This window comes from Abramis brama (genome assembly GCF_963993115.1).
Source record: "Abramis brama genome assembly, chromosome: 7".
Lineage (NCBI taxonomy): Eukaryota > Metazoa > Chordata > Actinopteri > Cypriniformes > Leuciscidae > Abramis > Abramis brama.
Genome location: NC_139969.1, coordinates 32,849,507 through 32,870,688, shown reverse-complemented (window position 1 = coordinate 32,870,688; position 21,182 = coordinate 32,849,507). Strand labels below are relative to the sequence as shown.

The 21,182-nt window shown below is 43.6% G+C and overlaps 1 protein-coding gene across 2 annotated transcripts in view; it reads right to left on the bottom strand.

The window, feature by feature from the left end:
* fgf12a (fibroblast growth factor 12a) overlaps positions 1-19,019 on the bottom strand; it is a 76,532-nt gene extending 57,513 nt beyond the window's left edge. The window contains exon 1 of one of the 2 annotated variants that reach the window (XM_084119510.1): positions 19,003-19,019. Coding sequence is in view for 1 of the 2 variants with exons in the window: in XM_084119509.1 (XP_083975635.1) it covers positions 415-505 (91 nt within the window). In the remaining variant the exon portion in view is untranslated. Of the gene's footprint in view, positions 1-414; positions 626-19,002 lie in introns of those variants that run through there. The other variant, XM_084119509.1, reaches the window with a different exon arrangement.
* Positions 19,020-21,182: the final 2,163 nt, after the last annotated feature.

Here is a 21,182-nt window from a genome sequence, read left to right as displayed (position 1 = left end):
TTTCCTTTAGAAAGCTCATCTCACCTCAAACGAGCTCGGCACGTGTCTGTCTGTCTGCCGTATAGCCTCGCTGACCGCATTTGCTGCATATGCATCAATAGTTTCCTACATTCACCCTGCTTTCTTTGTTCCCGGTACCAATAAAGAAATGTCCTTGACACGGATTTCACCACTAAAGCGCTTCTGCTCATGACCATGATGGAGATGCGTTTCGTGGTCATAAGATATGATATGGAATGACATGAGTGGTCGCAAGAAAGTCGCATGAGCCCCTCACAAAACAAGTTAGCACAAATGCGTGGAGTAGGAGCGCATAGTATACCGCAGACACGGAAGATGTGCTCACCAGCGCCAGCGGCCAATGAGAGCGTTTTTCATCGCTCAACTGAGAGCATGCACAGCTAAATGTCTCACCGCTGGTGGTTGTGGTCGGCTCCGATCGTTGTCCACAGAGACACTGCAGCATATGCGCTCCTTTCTTCAGGAAGAGCCTCAGAATCCTCATTGACTTGAGTTGGTGTGGGTCCCTCGTCAATCCACGCAAACGAGCACAGGATCACAACAGAGGTTGACTGTAGTGTGAGCCCCTCGGGTGGCTATACAGTGTTCGGAGCATCAAAAATAGCAGAGGGCAAAGGAAGACAGTCTCGAGCGAGGCATCTTGAGTGCATCCTGCTGCTGCTTTGCCGGTAGTAGACTAGTGAGTACTCGCTTTAGCATATTTAGCTCCAGATGCGCAGCGCAAGGACGTTAGGGTAATGTGCACATGTCTCGGTCTTGAAATGAGAGAAAGTTCAGCTGCAGTGATGAGTGACATAACGGCCGCTGATGAGGTCATGCGCGCTGTGCATGTTGCATGCGTTACGGGGCAGCCAGAGGCACAGATAGCTGGATTAAAACGCCAATTGTTCCGTGTCCACGGGGAGCCGAGCCGGAGAGAGGCGTAAAGCCTACGTCAGATGAAGCCTACATTTAAAGACAATGATTTTTTTTAGCGCATGGTCAAGAAGTTTCGCACCTGCCTTGAGCTGGTCCGTGCGCTAGAGGACGCTGTAGGACAACGCGCGCGCGCGCGCTCGTTTGTGTGTGTGTGTGTGTGTGTGTGCATGTTTTTCTATCCCTTCAACCTGAATGCACACAGACTGATGGGGACCTAAATTGAATTCCCAATGAGGAAACAAGCTTATAAATCATACAGAATCATCTTTTTTTTTTTTTTTTTTTTAATGTAATGTAAAAATGCAGAAAGTTTTCTGTGATGGGAAGGTTTAGGGGTCGGGTTAGTGTAAGGGGAGAGAATATAACGTTTGTACAGTATAAAAACCATTATGCCTGTGGAGAGCCCCACAAAGATAGTAAACCGTGTGTGTGTGTGTGTGTGTGTGTGTGTGTGTGTGTGTGTGTGTGTGTGTGTGTGTGCGTGTGTGTGTGTGTGTGTGTAGCTTAGGTGATTATCAAAACTAGGTGGACTGTTTATTCAGTATTCACCATGACAATTTTGCAAATTCAAAACACAATCCCTTGCAGATGGTTTATTAATCCTTACAGTTTTTAAATTATTTCTCAAATTATGAAATTGGAATCTTGCACAAGGTTTTGTACTTGACCACAGAAAACTTTTACTTCAAATAACCAAAAATACAACAACAACAACAAAAAACAATATAGTGTGATTTATAAGTGTTTTTTTTTTCTCCTGGGATCAAACAATGTCCTCACAAGGTACATTTTTTTTACTGGTATTACTCACACACACACACACACACACACACACACACACACACACACACACACAGCTGTGATTGCCAGAACATCATCATAAAAATTGTAATATCATTACATTTAAATGTACCTACCTAAACTATTCAAATCTGTTTGTTACTGTAAAATGTAAAGGCAATAACACAGGTGGTACAAATGGAAGACCGACTAAAAACAAGTTAGCAACTGTGCCAATGACAACTTCAGAAGTTTTGGAACAATGTTTTTATGTTTTTGAAAGAAGTCTCTTCTGCTCACCAAGGCTGCATTTATTTAATCAAAAACACAGTAAAAACAGTAATATTGTGAAATATTTTTACAATTTAAAATAACTGTTTTCTATATGAATACATTTTAAAATGTGATTTATTCATACATTGATAAAGCTGAATTTTCAGCATCATTACTCCAGTCTTCAGTGTCACGTGATCCTTCAGAAATCATTCTAATATAATATGCTGATTTGCTGCTCAAGAAACATTTAATAATTATCAATGTTGAAAACAGTTGTGTACAATTTTTTTCAGGATTCTTTGATGAATAGAAAGCTGAAAAGAACAGCATTTATCTGAAATAGAACGCTTTTGTAACATTAAACTCTACCGTTCAAAAGTTTGGAGTCAGTAAGATCTTTTTTAAAAGAAATTAAAGAAATTAATACTTTTATTCAGCAAGGATCCATTAAATTGATCAAAAGTGACAGTGAAGACAGTTATAATGTTACAAGAGCCTTAAGCCTTAAGAGCAGAAAAGACTTCTTTTAAAAACATGAAAAAAATAAAAATACACTCTTTTGTTGTTAAAATTATTGACAATTGTTCTGTGTAAGTCATTTGCTGGTTATCAAGTTGCAAACCGTCTGCATGTTTACAAAAAATTACAGTTTTTCTGAATTGCTAAAACACTAAACCCCATTCTCTGAACCAAATTCTCAATAATCTAAACCAATTTGTTAAAGGGGCTATATGCAACTGTTTCCCCAAAATAAACGTAACAATAGCCTTTTTATTTGACCATGTATGACTCAAACATCTCCTGATGAGCATACTGACACCTTGTCAGCTCACAGTGGGTGCACCTATAAGCCTGTATCCTATTTTTCCTATTTTCTGTCGGGTCGGATTTTTCGCGCGTTGTCTGCGGATGTGACGTCAAGCGCGTTCATGTTAAACGTTTCAGATCACTCTGCCACCACCGCTAGTCAGCAAACAAACTTAGTTTCTCAAACAATATATGTATTTGACTTTTCTTACCTCTGTAAACATAATGTTGACTTCTTTGCAGCGGATGACTTGTGAAGTGTGCACGTACGAGAGCGAGCAGAAAGGAAGAGCAGTTCCGTTTTTTGGCCACAGGTGTCAGTCGCGAGTTTAAATTTCAGAAAAAAGCATATAGCCCCTTTAAATAAATCACTCTTTCTGTAAAACATTAAACAAGTTCAGGTAGTTAAAACACTGTTTGCAAATCGAATACACTCTTTTTTCAAAACTCTAAACACATTCTCACTCACTAAAACACATTTAGCACTGTGGTGCACTTATGCTTCAAAACGCTAAACACAGGCAGGCGAAAATTAAACACAACTACAACACAGTTGTCATCGTTTACACACAATGACTCAAAATTGTTCACACTTATTTCTAATGATGAGACCAAACCAACTGTACATAATACAAGTCAGTTCAGAGCCAAAAACTGACTCAAAATGTTGCACTGAATGTTGATACCAACAATGGATGGTGACAATATAAGAGGGAGAGGAAGAGTGTGTAAAAGAGGGGGTGAACAAGGAGGAAGAGGATGAGGACGAGGAAGAGCAGGTGTGGAGAATGTTGTCAAGGCTGGATCTGGCTTTAGGGTTTTTCCCTTTGCCTGCAGAGATGACATTGTCTGAGATATGCTTTTTCCATTGTCTCCGGCCGGACCAACATGAAGACATGATGCTGAAGCAGAATCAATCTCTCTCACTGACCGTGATTTTGCAGTTGCACAAATCTTCTGAGTGTACTTTACTCTAACATGCTTTTCATTTAGAGTTTTTTACTGTAACCTTTTTGGCTTTTGCAGCTGGGTCACTGTATTTTCACAGTATGCAAGTGGTAAATATACAGACATTCGATAGGCATACTATTCAATATTCAGTACAATGCTATACTTGCAGTGGATACAGTATTCAATTTATTCACCTTACTACTGTAAGTTGTCATTACTATACTTTTTTACGTAATTGCAAAATTTGTTTACTTTGTTACAATTTTTTTCTGTAACTGCTTGCTTTGGATTCTGTGTTCTCCTTTAAATGTAAATGTTTAATGTAGTGTCTAATGAATGATCTGTAGTGTTTATAATATTGACTCGCTGTGTGTATGATCTGAAAGAATTGTTTGATTTTGAGCACATGGTTTTGAGGCAATTGTTTGATTTTGCCAGAAGAGTCAGGGGTTCTTTGAATGTGGTTTGAAAATTTGGTTTTGTGTTTAAGGTTTTGAGAAAGTGAGTGATGGTTACAAGAAAACCATTTAGCAATTCAGAAAAACTGTAATACACATGAAGCCATACATTTACCAGAATAAAATTTAAGGAAAGCTTTAGAATCCATCTAAAACTTCAAAAAATTCCATCTATTAATTCCAAGAAACATATATGTTGTAGATTCTTCGTTCAATTCACAGCCACCTAATAGATACAAACACCATGTCCAACTTGCACATTTCAGAGTAATAGAAACACAATAGAGTCCTTGCAACCTCCAAACTGTAAATCCTTACAAGCATTTAAGTGTATTAAGGTGTATAAACTAAAATAACTTTGTAGAAGGCTAACTTTCTTACAGAGACAATTTGTTTCAAATTGCTAGATGTTTCTAAATTGTTTTTGGAATCTGGAGTTCCTAACTAAATGTGCTAAAAACAAGCAAGAAAGAGAAATAAAGCGCTTTGCTGCATGCATGACCTATGCAGCAGAGTTGTGTGTTCTCTCTGCAGCAGAATAACTCAATCATTCCATTGCCAAAACCAGGGAGATGGGGGAAGAATAAAGAACAGGATTGGAAAAAGCATGAAGAGAACAAGTAAAGGACAGGTGGCCCAGGATAGATTCACACTGTGCTATTGAGAGGATCATTTCCTGCTAACAGGGCAAAGTTTCATCTAACCATGCCTCACTTGTCCACACTGAGCGGTTAAGGACAGTCTTGTTGCCATGAGGCCTTACAAATGTGAAGCAAAAAAATTTTCCTTTTGCCTTTCACATCTATGAGTATGAATCCTGTACAGATGTGACTTTAAAACTAAATCTATAATTCTATAAGTACAATACATATAATTCTATTAAAGGGATAGTTCACCCAAAAATTAAAATCCTGTCATTAATTACTGACCCTCATGTCATTCCAAACCCATTTGACTTTCGTTCATCTTCAGAACACACACTCAAAAAATGAATTTTTGCCTCTTGTTAAATTTAATGAATTAAAATAAGCTAAAGTAACACGATTGTTTAATATTTTGTCACAAGTTAATTTAATTGTGTTCAATCAACCTAATATATTTAAAACTGAAGTTTACTTGATTAATTTGTGTGAAAACTACATGAATCATTTTTGTTGACAACTAACTCGGCAGTGGATCTGTAGTTCCCAGCATGCTTTGCAAGGGACTGCATTAGGAGGGTAAATTTAGGGATTAAAGTGTTATTTTATGTGTTTTTCTGTAAATGGAAAGATGTTGTTAGTTAATGTTAGTGTTTAATATTCAGTTATGTTAGAAACGTAGAGGACTTTCTGTAATGTTTTAGAATTTTGTGGTTACCATTATGCAGAAGAGTGGCGACTGTGTTTAGTTTAGGGCTGTGGGCACTCAATATACACTACACATGAATTAAACCTCTTTCGCAGACCTGCATAAGTAATATACAATATTACTCTGTAAAAAGTGGTTTTAATTAGATTGAACACTAGTAGCTTCTATCATTGGATATAACTGTAGAGTCAAATTAGCTAAATTTATAATGTTGCCGTTTTTAGACAGGACAAAAATTAAATGTAGTCAACCTGACAAAACTTTATCTAGCAGGGATGACTAAATAAATGTAAGTTCGTACAACAAGATTACAATACAGTTTTTTTTTCAGTTGCTAACAAGCGTTTGTCCAACCAGTTCAAAACTCTAAACACAATTAGCATTGTGGCCATACCATTCACACATTTCTTGTCGTTTTCACACAATATGCAGTCAGTGAACACATTTCCACAATGCTTACATTTTCTTAACAGACAAAGCTATACCTCCCAACAAAATTATGGATTGTTTTTGTAGTATTTACAAATGTTAACACACAACATCCCACAATAGCAAAAACAATATTCCAAACCTTAGATACAGTATAAAAACCTCTGCTTCTGCAATGATATCAGTTCAAAAACAATACATCAGTGAGAGAGTCAAGGAGCTACGACGACAATATGTCCAGGTATAGTGTACTGTATATTCAATTCAATGTCCAGTTCTATAAGCTTTGCACTTTGCAAGTAGGTAACCTACACAGTAATAGGTTACAGTACAGTATAGTATACAGTAATGACATGATTTACATAAACTTTGTTTTGAGAGTTATGGAATTGGAGGCCAATTCCCTTTTTTGCTGTTGTTTTTTTGTTCAGAATGCTCTTGTGTGTTTCATGGATATTTTGTTCACTGTAAGCAATACTGTAAAACTTTTTAACTTTTAAACTTTTTAGAGAGGACTAGTACAGTAAACAGTAAAGGAATAAAAAACTGATTTGCTTTTTACTGGAATGTTTTTGAATGTGAACAGTACTGTACATGTGGACATACAGTTCCCAACCAAGAAATTTAGTGTAAAACGGTGGATTGCATGTTTTGCATGCAAATACCTGTAAAACTGAAACATAAAAGTCTATGCAGTTTTTGTAATGTCAACAATAGCCAGTATTTTGAAACCTGGTGTACTTTGATTGACTGCATCTACCTTGTGAAGTGAAAACAAGTGTTATTCTTTGACAGAATAATTTCATTTTGAGTCAGATTTCCAGTGTTTTGGTAAAGTTAGTGTGTGCAGATAAACATGTGTTCTATTTTGAAATGAAGAGTTAGTATATATTTAACAAAATGAGTTTTTGAGAAGAAAATTATCCATTTGGCCAATTGTGTTTTGTAGGTGTGAGTCTGTGTTAAGAGTTTAGAAAAAGTATCTGAAGTATGGGTAAGCGCTTGTTAGCGATTGAAAAAAACTAAATCATTTCAAACAAATTAGATTTTGTTGGAAAAATTTAATTCATTTTCGTGGAAAAGTTTTCCTTAATTTAATTAAGTTCGTTCAACAGCTTATTTTTTTGAGTGCAAATTAATATATTGTTGATGAAATCTGAGAGATTTCTGTCCCTCTATTGACAGCTACGCAACTACCACTTTGACGCTTGAAAAATTTAATAAAGAGATCGTAAAACTAACCCATATGAATAGAGTGGTTTAGTCCAAATTTTCTGAAGAAACTCACACATCAGTTGTGGTAAACGGAAGCTTAGCATGTTCTTAGCATGTGCAAGAACCAATGAGGTTCTCATGTTACGCATCATGTTTGAGCTTCTGCAAGAACCAATGAGATTCTCATGTTACGCATCATGTTTGAGCTTCTGCAAGAACCAATGAGGTTCATTCTCGTGTTACGCAGCGAGTTTGAGCTTCTGCAAGAACCAATGAGATTCATTCTCGTGTTACGCAGCGAGTTTGAGCTTCCCTTTCGTTGTCACTCCGAGTTACGTCGGATGACGACGAATGGGGTTTCGCTTAGAAATCCTATCATCTTCGAGTATTAAAACACGAGCCAATGGCAAAGAAATGCCATGGGTCTGCAGAATTTGCATAGCGTAACTCCACCCCACCCTGGGGGTATATAAGGAAGTCGCGAGCAATATGCAGATATGTTTTCGCTTCGGAGCCAAGAGTTTCTTCACTCCTACAAGCCATTCTGTATCATCTTCACTCTTCGAGACGAGCAGCTCTTCAGTGTGTTGGTGTGACGGCGTGTTCCAGCGAGATCGCATTGCCTGCTGCTGGTCTGTGCAGTGATCTGCCGACAGTGTGTGTGTTTCTCCCTGGGCGCTTCAGCACTCTGCTGAGCTTTTCCTCTCTCTAAAAGAGCTGCACGCGGCACGTCTTTTTCAAGACGGCTTGCCCGTGTATTACTGGATGTGGGCGCGTGACTCATCTGTTTAACGGTCGCGAGCGCTGTTTTGCGTGTTGGGCTTAATCACGCTCGGCAGCGCTCGTGGATGAGTCATGTTTTCATTGCGGGAACATGACCATCGCGATGTTTATAGATCGAGACTCAATGATCTCCGTGTGGGTAGAGTCCCCTCTGCCACACCCCAATCTATCTCTTCCTACGAGTGGGGATACTTTGGCTGGTGGCCAGGGTGATCTGAGGGTTACAGTGTGGCATAATACCGACGAGCATTCCTCGGGCCACGCCCCCCTCCACATCGCAAACCGTGGGGCTTCCGTGTGTGCCTGGTTCCTCTCGGGGACCCAGTGTTTTCATTCGGGGCTCCAGCAGGTGGTGTCATGTCACTCACAGCATCACAAGGCGGGCTTGATTCCTCTGGAAATGAGGATTCGACTGCGTTGCCTCCCTCTGGAGTGTCAGCGTTAGTCGGGTCAGATCCAGAGCTGATTGCCATGCTTTCCCGGGCAGCTGAAGCATCGGTTGGAGTGGCGCTGCACTCCCCCCGAGCGCTGTAGGCTTCCCGGATGTGCATCAGGACGCTTCCGGTCCGCGGGAGTCCACGTGACTTTTCGCGGCTCCGCCTTCGCTGCCCTTGATCGTGAGGCGATCTTGGTCTGTATGTTCTCTGTCACTATTGTGACACAGGCATGCGGTCCTGTGTGTCGCCTTCACCTTCGAGGCAGTGCTGACTCGGGAGTTCTGTCTGAACCGGCCACAGTGGAACGCTAGTCCTTCCCTGGCCAACACTGACAGAACGCGGAATCTCGACCACGCCCCCTTGCTGGGACGCTATGCCTCCCATGCCCGGCCTGGTCGTTCCGCCGCGCACACTACTGACCTCGCTCTCAGGCGACATCGGTACCTGCGTGATCCCGGGGTCAGGTGGTGTCCACAGCTGTGGTCCAGGAATGGGCTCAGCCAGGTTGATGTGAGGGGATCGGAGAATTCATTTTCTCAGCTCCCCCATGTCCCAGGCTGGGCTCATCGGCGGTGTGGTTGAGGACTGTACCCTACAGTCTTTTGACCCCCCCAGAAGCAGACCGAGGCCTTCTGCACCGACGGTCATCCGTCCGTGTGGTCTCCTTAGTCTGCTTCCCGCCGAGGCCGCCTCCCTGCGGCCCCTCCCCTCGAGCCTTCACTGGCCCAGAGTAGGAGAGGGTTGCAGGAGGGCGGCACCACCCGTCTCCGCCCCTTAGCCGGCCAAACGCCAGGCTAGGCAGCACTCTCGAGACGGGTGGCTTGCTCGGCGGTGTGGTTGAGGACTGCGCCCAACAGTCTTCGACCCTCCCCTGAAGTGGACTGAGGCCTTCTGCACCGACGGTCATCCGTCCGTGCGGTCTCCTTAGTCTACTTCCCACCGAGGCTGCCTCCCTGCGGCTCCTCCCCTCGAGCCTTCACCGGCCCCGGGCTGGAGGGGGATGCAGGAGGTGGCACTGCCCGTCTCCGCCCCTTAGCTGGCCAAAATGCCAGGCTAAGCAGCACTTTTGAGACGGGCAGCTTGGAGTTAGGGCTCAGTTCTTCTTAGGAGTTGGTAGCAGGGCCACTCCGTCCCCCGTTGGAGGGCCGGGGGAGAATCTCTTGTTCAGAACTGATGCCCCTTCCTCCGAGCCCCAAGAGGTTGTGGATGACAGTGCGCTCCGCTCACGAGCCTCACCACTCTCGTCCCCCTCTGTCGCCAGACCCCTGCCAGAGCACGCCCCGTGGGACGCTGGTCCTCCCCTGGCCTCCTCTGGCAGGGCGCGGCTAATGACCGTGCCCCCACACCGGGCCGCTATGCCACCCACGTCCGGGCCGGTCATTCCGCTTCGCTGCTCCTTCAGTGTACGTCTGGTTCCCTTGACCCCGCTGGTACAGCTTTTGGAGCTTTCCCAGACTGTCCCGTTGGGTCGCGAGAACCATCAGGCTCGGCTACGCGATCCAGTTCGCGCGGTCTCCTCCCCGCTTCAGGGGAGTCCACTTCACTATGGTCGGTGGCAATGCCCCTGTCATGAGAGTGGAGGTCGCCACCCTACTGGCGAAGGGTGCGATCGAGATTGTCCCTCCAGCCGGAATGAAGTCCGGCTTCTACAGCCCCTACTTCATTGTACCAAGGCAGCGATCGACCTGAAGGACGCCTACTTCCATGTCTCCATTCTTCCTCGACACAGACCGTTTCTTCGGTTTGTTTCGAGGGGCAGGCATACCAGTACGCGGTTCTCCCTTTCGGGCTAGCCCTGTCTCCTCACGTCTTCACGAAGGTCGTCGAGGCAGCCCTTGTTCCCCTACGAGAACACGGGGTTTGCATCCTGAACTATCTCGACGACTGGCTGATTCTAGCTCACTCTCGAGACCAGGTTTGCAAACACAGGGACCTTGTGCTCCGGCACCTAGCTCGTCTGGGCCTTCGGGTCAACTGGGAGAAGAGCAAACTCTGCCCAGTGCAGAGGATCTCTTTTCTCGGTATGGAAATCGACTCGGTCGCCATGTGTGCGCAGCTTACGAGCGAGCGCGCGCAGTCACTGCTGACTTGTCTTCGTCAGTTCGAGGGCAAGAGTGCGGTCCCACTGAAACTCTTTCAGAGGCTCCTGGGGCATATGGCATCCGCAGCCGCAGTAACGCCGCTCGGTTTGCTTCATATGAGACCGCTTCAGCTTGGCTTCGCGATCGAGTCCCGAGGTGGGCATGGCAACACGGCACGCTCCGAGTCCCAGTGACTCCGACCTGCCGTCAGACCTTCCCCCCGTGGTCGAACCTCAATTTTCTACGGGCCGGAGTTCCCTTAGAACGAGTTTCCAGGCATGTTGTTGTATCAACAGATGCCTCCGCCACGGGTTGGGGTGCCATGTGCAATGGACATGCTGCCGCGGGCTCCTGGACAGGACCCCAGCGCCTTTGGCATGTCAATTGCCTCGAGTTGCTGGCCGTACGCCTTGCCCTGCACCGCTTTCGGGCGTTGCTCAAGGGTCAACACGTACTAGTCCGATCAGACAATACCGCCACAGTAGCGTACATCAACCGTCAGGGTGGTCTACGCTCCCGCCGTATGTCGCAACTCGCCCGCCACCTCCTCATATGGAGTCAGAAGCATCTGAGGTCGCTTCGAGCCATTTATATCCCGGGACACCTGAACCAGGCGGCCGACGAGCTGTCTCGAGTTCGGCCTCTCGCTGGAGAATGGCGACTCCATCCCCAGTCGGTCCAGCTGATCTGGGATCAGTTCGGGGACGCTCAGGTAGATCTGTTTGCCTCCCACGACTCGTCCCATTGCGACCTGTTCTATTCCCTGTCCGAGGGCACGCTCGGCACGGATGCACTGGCGCACAGCTGGCCGTGGGGCCTCCGCAAGTATGCGTTTCCCCCAGTGAGCCTTCTTGCGCAGACTTTGCGCAAGATCAGGGAGGACGAGGAGCAGGTAATTTTGGTTGCCCCGTATTGGCACAACCGCACCTGGTTCCCAGAACTAGTACTCCTCGCGACAGCACCTCCCTGGCCTATTCCCCTGAGGAAGGACCTGCTTTCTCAGGGACGGGGCACCTTATGGCACCCTCGTCCCGATCTATGGAACCTCCACGTGTGGCTCCTGGACGGGACGAGGTAGGTTTGAGTACCCTACCACCAGTGGTGGTGGCTACCATCACTTCCGCTAGAGCATCGTCCACGAGACATGTCTATGCGTTGAAGTGGAACCTCTTCGTCAACTGGTGTTCTTCTAAAAATCTTGAACCCACGAAATGCCCCATCAGTGTCGTGCTTTCCTTCCTGCAAGAAGGGTTGGAGCGAAGGCTGTCTCCCTCCACCCTGAAAGTGTATGTTGCCGCCATTGCCGCACATCACGACGCAGTTGATGGTAAGTCCTTGGGAAAGCACGACCTGATCGTCAGGTTCCTGAGGGGAGCCAGGAGATTAAATCCTCCTCGTCCTCCCCTCGTACCCTCTTGGGACCTCTCAGTGGTTTTAACTGCCCTGCAGAGTGCTCCCTTTGAGCCTCTGCAATCAGTGGAGCTTAAGTTACTGTCAATGAAGACAGCGCTCCTGGTTGCATTGGCCTCCATCAAGAGGGTAGGGGACCTGCAGGCATTTTCGGTTGACGAAGCGTGCCTGGAATTCGGGCCGGCTAACTCTCACGTGATCCTGAGACCCCGGCTTGGATACGTGCCCAAGGTTCCTACCACACCCTTTCGAGACCAGGTAGTGAACCTGCAAGCGCTGCCCTTGGATGAGGCAGACCCAGCCTTGGCACTGCTCTGTCCAGTACGCGCCCTTCGTGCTTACGTAGACAGAACGCGGTGTTTCAGGACCTCAGACCAGCTCTTTGTCTGTTATGGTGGGAAGCTGAAGGGAAGGGCTCTCTCCAAGCAAAGGTTGTCTCACTGGATAGTGGACGCCATTGCTTTGGCTTACCAGCAGCAAGGTCGACCGTGCCCCCTTGGTGTGACGGCCCACTCCACTCGGAGTGTGGCATCCTCTTGGGCTCTAGCGCATGGCGCCTCGCTAACAGACATCTGCAGAGCTGCAGGCTGGGCGACACCTAACACATTCGCGAGATTCTACAATCTCCGAGTAGAGCCAGTTTCTTCTCATGTACTCGCTTCAACTAGCCGGTACTAGATTCTGCTCAGGTGTCTTCGCTTGCTCGCCATTCCTCTCCACGGACGGGATACGTGTGATATTCCTCAGGTGAGCCTCATAAGCCCTGAGTCTCCTCCAGCACTGACGACGTCAACGCCAGAGTTATGCCTCTGGCAGCTTTCGCGCTTGGCTAGGTGTCTCCATGTGCATGGTTCCCTTCGGGCGACCCCCACATGTGTTTTCCACTGTAAGCCTCTTTGAGCATGTGTCTTTCCCTTGGCAAGCCACCTTGCCACCCCTGGGGTTGAAATATTCCACCTGCGGCTGGACACCCCAGTGTTGCTCCGTATGCAGCCCTTCGGGGTCATATGTGTATTCCAAGTCCCCCCCTTCGGGTTGGGCATGATTGCATATTTCCACTGGATATGCTTCCCAGTGTACCTTGGTATTCCTGTGTTAAGTAGGACTCCTTCGTCCGTGCTAGTCTCACGACAGGGAGCTCAGACTTACGCAGGGCACTGGAAGACAGTCGAGAGGTGGCGTGATTATACGGGAACCCCATTCGTCGTCATCCGACGTAACTCGGAGTGACAACGAAAGGGAACGTCTCGGTTACGTATGTAACCCTCGTTCCCTGAGTAGGGAACGGAGACGTTACGTCTCCCTGCCACTTCCGCTGTACCGCTGGAACGCCTGAGTTCAGTCTCGGCTCCTCAGCGAAGACATATCTGCATATTGCTCGCGACTTCCTTATATACCCCCAGGGTGGGGCGGAGTTACGCTATGCAAATTCCGCAGACCCATGGCATTTCTTTGCCATTGGCTCGTGTTTTAATACTCGAAGATGATAGGATTTCTAAGCGAAACCCCATTCGTCGTCATCCGACGTAACGTCTCCGTTCCCTACTCAGGGAACGAGGGTTACATACGTAACCGAGACGTTCTGCAAGAACCAATGAGATTCATTCTTGTGTTACGAAGCGAGTTTGAGCTTCTGCAAGAATCAATGAAATTCATTCTCATGTTACGCAGCGAATTAGAGCTTCAGCAAGAACCAATGAGATTAATTCTCGTGTTACACAGCGAGTTTGAGCTTCTGCAAGAACCAATGAGATTCATTCTCGTGTTACACATCATGTTTGAGCTTCTGCAAGAACCAATGAGGTTCATTCTCGTGTTACGCATCATGTTTGAGCTTCTGCAAGAACCAATGAGGTTCATTCTTGTGTTACGCAGCGAGTTTGAGCTTCCGCAAGAATCAATGAAATTCATTCTCATGTTACGAAGCGAGTTTGAGCTTCTGCAAGAACCAATGAGATTCATTCTCGTGTTACACAGCGAGTTTGAGCTTCAGCAAGAACCAATGAGATTCATTCTCGTGTTACACAGCACGTTTGAAATTCTGCAAGAACCAATGAGATTCATTCTCATGTTATGCAGCGAATTAGAGCTTCAGCAAGAACCAATGAGATTCATTCTCATGTTACACAGTGAGTTTGAGCTTCTGCAAGAACCAATGAGATTCATTCTCGTGTTACGCAGCGAATTAGAGCTTCAGCAAGAACCAATGAGATTCATTCTCATGTTACGCAGTGAGTTTGAGCTTCTGCAAGAACCAATGAGATTCATTCTCGTGTTACATAGCACGTTTGAACTTCTGCAAGAACCAATGAGGTTCATTCTCGTGTTACGCAGCGAGTTTGAGCTTCAGCAAGAACCAATGAGATTCATTCTCATGTTACACAGCGAGTTTGAGCTTCTGCAAGAACCAGTGAGGTTCATTCTCGTGTTACGCAGCGAGTTTGAGCTTCTGCAAGAACCAATGAGATTCATTCTCGTGTTACGCAGCGAGTTTTAGCTTCTGCAAGAACCAATGAGATTCATTCTTGTGTTACGAAGCGAGTTTGAGCTTCTGCAAGAATCAATGAAATTCATTCTCATGTTACGTAGCGAATTAGAGCTTCAGCAAGAACCAATGAGATTCATTCTCGTGTTACACAGCGAGTTTGAGCTTCTGCAAGAACCAATGAGATTCATTCTCATGTTACACATCATGTTTGAGCTTCTGCAAGAACCAATGAGGTTCATTCTCGTGTTACGCATCATGTTTGAGCTTCTGCAAGAACCAATGAGGTTCATTCTTGTGTTACGCAGCGAGTTTGAGCTTCCGCAAGAATCAATGAAATTCATTCTCATGTTACGAAGCGAGTTTGAGCTTCTGCAAGAACCAATGAGATTCATTCTCGTGTTACACAGCGAGTTTGAGCTTCAGCAAGAACCAATGAGATTCATTCTCGTGTTACACAGCACGTTTGAAATTCTGCAAGAACCAATGAGATTCATTCTCATGTTATGCAGCGAATTAGAGCTTCAGCAAGAACCAATGAGATTCATTCTCGTGTTACACAGTGAGTTTGAGCTTCTGCAAGAACCAATGAGATTCATTCTCGTGTTACGCAGCGAATTAGAGCTTCAGCAAGAACCAATGAGATTCATTCTCATGTTACGCAGTGAGTTTGAGCTTCTGCAAGAACCAATGAGATTCATTCTCGTGTTACATAGCACGTTTGAACTTCTGCAAGAACCAATGAGGTTCATTCTCGTGTTACGCAGCGAGTTTGAGCTTCAGCAAGAACCAATGAGATTCATTCTCATGTTACACAGCGAGTTTGAGCTTCTGCAAGAACCAATGAGATTCATTCTCAAGTTACGCAGTGAGTTTGAGCTTCTGCAAGAACCAATGAGATTCATTCTCGTGTTACATAGCACGTTTGAACTTCTGCAAGAACCAATGAGGTTCATTCTCGTGTTACGCAGCGAGTTTGAGCTTCTGCAAGAACCAATGAGATTCATTCTCGTGTTACGCATCATGTTTGAGCTTCTGCAAGAACCAATGAGGTTCATTCTCGTGTTACGCATCATGTTTGAGGATCTGCAAGAACCAATGAGGTTCATTCTTGTGTTACGCAGCGAGTTTGAGCTTCAGCAAGAACCAATGAAATTCATTCTCATGTTACGCAGCGAATTAGAGCTTCAGCAAGAACCAATGAGGTTCATTCTCATGTTACGCAGCGAATTAGAGCTTCAGCAAGAACCAATGAGATTCATTCTTGTGTTACGCATCATGTTTGAGCTTCTGCAAGAACCAATGAGGTTCATTCTCGTGTTACGCAGCGAGTTTGAGCTTCAGCAAGAACCAATGAAATTCATTCTCATGTTACGCAGCGAATTAGAGCTTCAGCAAGAACCAGTGAGATTCATTCTCGTGTTACGAAGCGAGTTTGAGCTTCCGCAAGAACCAATGAAATTCATTCTCATGTTACGCAGCGAATTAGAGCTTCTGCAAGAACCAATGAGGTTCTCATGTTACGCATCATGTTTGAGCTTCTGCAAGAACCAGTGAGGTTCATTCTCGTGTTACGCAGCGAGTTTGAGCTTCTGCAAGAACCAATGAGATTCATTCTCGTGTTACGCAGCGAGTTTTAGCTTCTGCAAGAACCAATGAGATTCATTCTTGTGTTACGAAGCGAGTTTGAGCTTCTGCAAGAATCAATGAAATTCATTCTCATGTTACGTAGCGAATTAGAGCTTCAGCAAGAACCAATGAGATTCATTCTCGTGTTACACAGCGAGTTTGAGCTTCTGCAAGAACCAATGAGATTCATTCTCATGTTACACATCATGTTTGAGCTTCTGCAAGAACCAATGAGGTTCATTCTCGTGTTACGCATCATGTTTGAGCTTCTGCAAGAACCAATGAGGTTCATTCTTGTGTTACGCAGCGAGTTTGAGCTTCCGCAAGAATCAATGAAATTCATTCTCATGTTACGAAGCGAGTTTGAGCTTCTGCAAGAACCAATGAGATTCATTCTCGTGTTACACAGCGAGTTTGAGCTTCAGCAAGAACCAATGAGATTCATTCTCGTGTTACACAGCACGTTTGAAATTCTGCAAGAACCAATGAGATTCATTCTCATGTTATGCAGCGAATTAGAGCTTCAGCAAGAACCAATGAGATTCATTCTCGTGTTACACAGTGAGTTTGAGCTTCTGCAAGAACCAATGAGATTCATTCTCGTGTTACGCAGCGAATTAGAGCTTCAGCAAGAACCAATGAGATTCATTCTCATGTTACGCAGTGAGTTTGAGCTTCTGCAAGAACCAATGAGATTCATTCTCGTGTTACATAGCACGTTTGAACTTCTGCAAGAACCAATGAGGTTCATTCTCGTGTTACGCAGCGAGTTTGAGCTTCAGCAAGAACCAATGAGATTCATTCTCATGTTACACAGCGAGTTTGAGCTTCTGCAAGAACCAATGAGATTCATTCTCGTGTTACGCATCATGTTTGAGCTTCTGCAAGAACCAATGAGGTTCATTCTTGTGTTACGCAGCGAGTTTGAGCTTCCGCAAGAATCAATGAAATTCATTCTCATGTTACGAAGCGAGTTTGAGCTTCTGCAAGAACCAATGAGATTCATTCTCGTGTTACACAGCGAGTTTGAGCTTCAGCAAGAACCAATGAGGTTCATTCTCGTGTTACGCATCATGTTTGAGGATCTGCAAGAACCAATGAGGTTCATTCTTGTGTTACGCAGCGAGTTTGAGCTTCAGCAAGAACCAATGAAATTCATTCTCATGTTACGCAGCGAATTAGAGCTTCAGCAAGAACCAATGAGGTTCATTCTCATGTTACGCAGCGAATTAGAGCTTCAGCAAGAACCAATGAGATTCATTCTTGTGTTACGCATCATGTTTGAGCTTCTGCAAGAACCAATGAGGTTCATTCTCGTGTTACGCAGCGAGTTTGAGCTTCAGCAAGAACCAATGAAATTCATTCTCATGTTACGCAGCGAATTAGAGCTTCAGCAAAAACCAGTGAGATTCATTCTCGTGTTACGAAGCGAGTTTGAGCTTCCGCAAGAACCAATGAAATTCATTCTCATGTTACGCAGCGAATTAGAGCTTCTGCAAGAACCAATGAGATTCATTCTTGTGTTACGCAGCGAGTTTGAGCTTCTGCAAGAACCAATGAGATTCATTCTCATGTTACGCAGCGAATTAGAGCTTCAGCAACAACCAATGAGATTAATTCTCGTGTTACACAGCGAGTTTTAGCTTCTGCAAGAACCAATGAGGTTCATTCTCGTGTTACACAGCAAGTTTGAGCTTTTAAAATTTAGACAGACAGACAGACAGATAGACAGATAGATAGATAGATAGATAGATAGATAGATAGATAGATAGATAGATAGATAGATAGATAGATAGATAGACAGATAGATAGATAGATAGATAGATAGATAGATAGATAGATAGATAGATAGAAAGAAAATGAAATGATGTGGGGTTGGGAATGATGAATATTGTTGTTGGATAAAGAGAAGGGATCGAAGAAATGAGAGAGAACTATATAGAGAGAACTATATTAAGGCAGCAAGATGGAGAGGATGGAGTGCACTTCTTCATGAAAAAAAAAAAAAAAAACGATGGACAAACAGAAAAGATGTGTAGGTCAGCAGAAAGATTTCCGGATTAATGAAGCTAAGAAAACCTTTACACTGTGAATCCACACATCATCTATCTATCTATTTCTATCCCCACCTTCCCTGTGTGTGTCTGTTTTGACAAGGAGTCAGTCGAAGTATAAAAACAAAAGCTCACAACGCTGAAGTAATATGCCAGTTTAACATCAATACACAATACACATCAATACACATTCACCATGTCTGTGCATTCAGAATAGAACCTTTTGATTTAACATATACTGATCGTGAATTATCTTCTCTGCCTTTAAATAAATCACTCAACAACATTTCAGTGCACATGGTGATGGAGAGAGTTTCTTTTTGCTTGTATGCTGGCATGCTGATCAGCGGGCTCAGTGCCACAAAATCCACCTCACACATTCATGTCTCCCAAAAAGGGGACAACCAGCACTTTTTATAGGAGCAGCTGGCCCAGCCCCTGGTTGACAGAAATAAATTCACACAAAAAGTCACACAAGCTCTTGTTCAAATTTATGAAACATCACACTATGGAATAAAAAAAAAAGTCAACTTATAGTTAATTCGAGTAACGAAACAGTGAGTTGTGTGCTTTTCGTGGATGTGGTGTGTTTACAGGATTTTGATTTGCTCAGCATCTGCACAGGAGGAGAGGAAAGCAGCCGCTGCCGGTATCTTGGCACACACTCTCAAGGCTAATGTTCATAAGTCATCTGATCTACCCACTCAACACCAACTACACAGCATTAAAAATCATCCCATCCTAACAGAATGTTCACATGTACCGGATCTTTTGCAGTTCGCTAAGCTTTAAAGTCCGAATACTGCATTGAGCTCAGCACACTTCCGCAGTCCACTTTCCCCGAACACCCCTAAAGCGCATTCACTCTATCCCGCGTGATAAAAAAAAAACACGTCCATGACTCTGGAAGTTTCTTACCTTTATCTCCTTTATCCATCTTGCGCGGTGTTTTGGAGGAATCTCTCGTGGTTGCAGTTTTTGTTGCGGGATGCGTAAAGGGCAGATACAGCAGTGTGCTGAACCTCGCAGTAATCGAGCAGCACAGAGCAGTCTTTACACAGCGCTATTGATGAATGAGTATGAGAGAGTTGTGTCCCGGACACACAGGGCGGGGAGTGCACTGTACTCGTGCATGAACGTGTGTGCAAGAAATATAGAGAAAGATATAGAAGATATAGAGATAATAATAGAGATAATAATGAATTGCTGTCGACGGAGCTGTTCACTTTCTGTAGTGCTGAAACGCTTTGTCTGTGTTGCTGCCAAGAGTGAATAATCATAATCACAGCACAGTCACTGCTTCTGCTTATAATTACATTGTTTAACTGAATGCAAGCAAGCATATTTGGTAACACTGTGGTAATGAACAAGGTTCATTAGTTAACTACATTAGTTAACATGAACTAATAATGAACTGCACTTCTACAGCATTTATTAATCTTAGTTAATATTAATTTCAACATTTACTAATACGTTATTAAAATCAAAGGTTGTATTTGTTAACATTAGTTAACGCACTGTGAGCTAACATGAGCAAACAATGAACAGCTCTATTTTTATTAACTAACATTAACAAAATTATTAAATACTGTAACAAATGTATTGCTCATGGTTAGTTCATTTTAGTTAATATATTAACTAATGTTAACTAATGAACCTATTGTAAAGTGTTACAGAATAAGTAACATATTCAGAGTTCAGAATTAAAGAATAGGGAAGTCATGCATTGGATGTTGAATTGGAAATTAAATTCAGCAAAGCCATACACATTTTTCCACAAAACCTGAATTATAACATTGTTCATTGGACTAATTATGCGTATTTGTTCCCTGATATGTAGAATATATTTTCCCTCAATAGGCTTATTTCTTTAAACTGTTCAGTACTGTAAACGAACACAATTGATATCAATAGATAATCGCCATTAATACATTTTCATTTTGCTATACAGAAATAAAGACAGAAATAAATATTGATATTTGAATCTATGGAGTATATATTACATTGAGATATGAATTCATTCCATTTTAATTCTTTACATTCAAATTACAATTTTACATCCTGTCTTCCACCTCAGAAATTGAATTTAAAAGACTTTCTCAGTTCAATTCTGAATGTCACACAGCCCTGCAAAATATGTTGTACCTTCTCTATTCACTAAACATTCATATTTTCCCTTTATGTATGTGAATGCTATAATTGTAATGATCTCATTGATCAAACTGCGAAGAACGGCAGCATCAGCAGTTTACAGGGACAGGGGAATAGTGGCTTATGTTACCTCAGCTGTTAAAAAAAGAACTAGATGCTGCTATTAGAGTTCAGTGTTCTGTTCTGGTATCAGAGGCACAGTGTCATGTCAAACACAAAGGTCGATTTTAATGACCTCTCAAAGATTAGTTTTTTACAGAATCTCTATACATAATGCTTTAATAGCACATGTCAGCATTGTGTGGATGTGGATGTCTATTTGTGCTGTAGATGTATGCAATTGTTCATCATCAGGAACTGGGATGTTGTGGTTGTGTGGAAAGGTGCAGACTGGGATATTATGTCACTGAATGTGCTGACTCAGCGTGTCTGTGGAGTTCACTGTGTATGTCGGTATGAAACAAGCACAGTACAGTACAGAGAACATGCGGTGTCCAGTGGTGACAAATATTATAATATTTGTAATATTATTGGAACCTAAAGCCTCTGCACTCTTGCATTTATTGTCAAGTTCAAAGGAAAATACACAAGTAATGAGGCCAAAATGAACTTTTTACTGAATAATAAGAGACTAGACAAAGTTTTGAAGATTTGGAAAACCTATCCTTAATTAAAAGATTATGGAGAAAGTAAAAGGACACTGGAGTAGCAAAGCTTGTTCCCACTGTAAGTTCAATATTCCTGTAATTACACAATATTCTTAAGCGTACACCATTATATCTGCTTACATACGTGACATAAATTGATACATAAATATGCCACATAAATTTTACTTCCATGATGCATATGATTCCTTCCTGTGCTTGCAGCATAGCTCAAATGTCCTGTTGTCTAAATATAAATGATTTCAAATATTTATTGCGTTATGTATTATTTACGTATTCAAC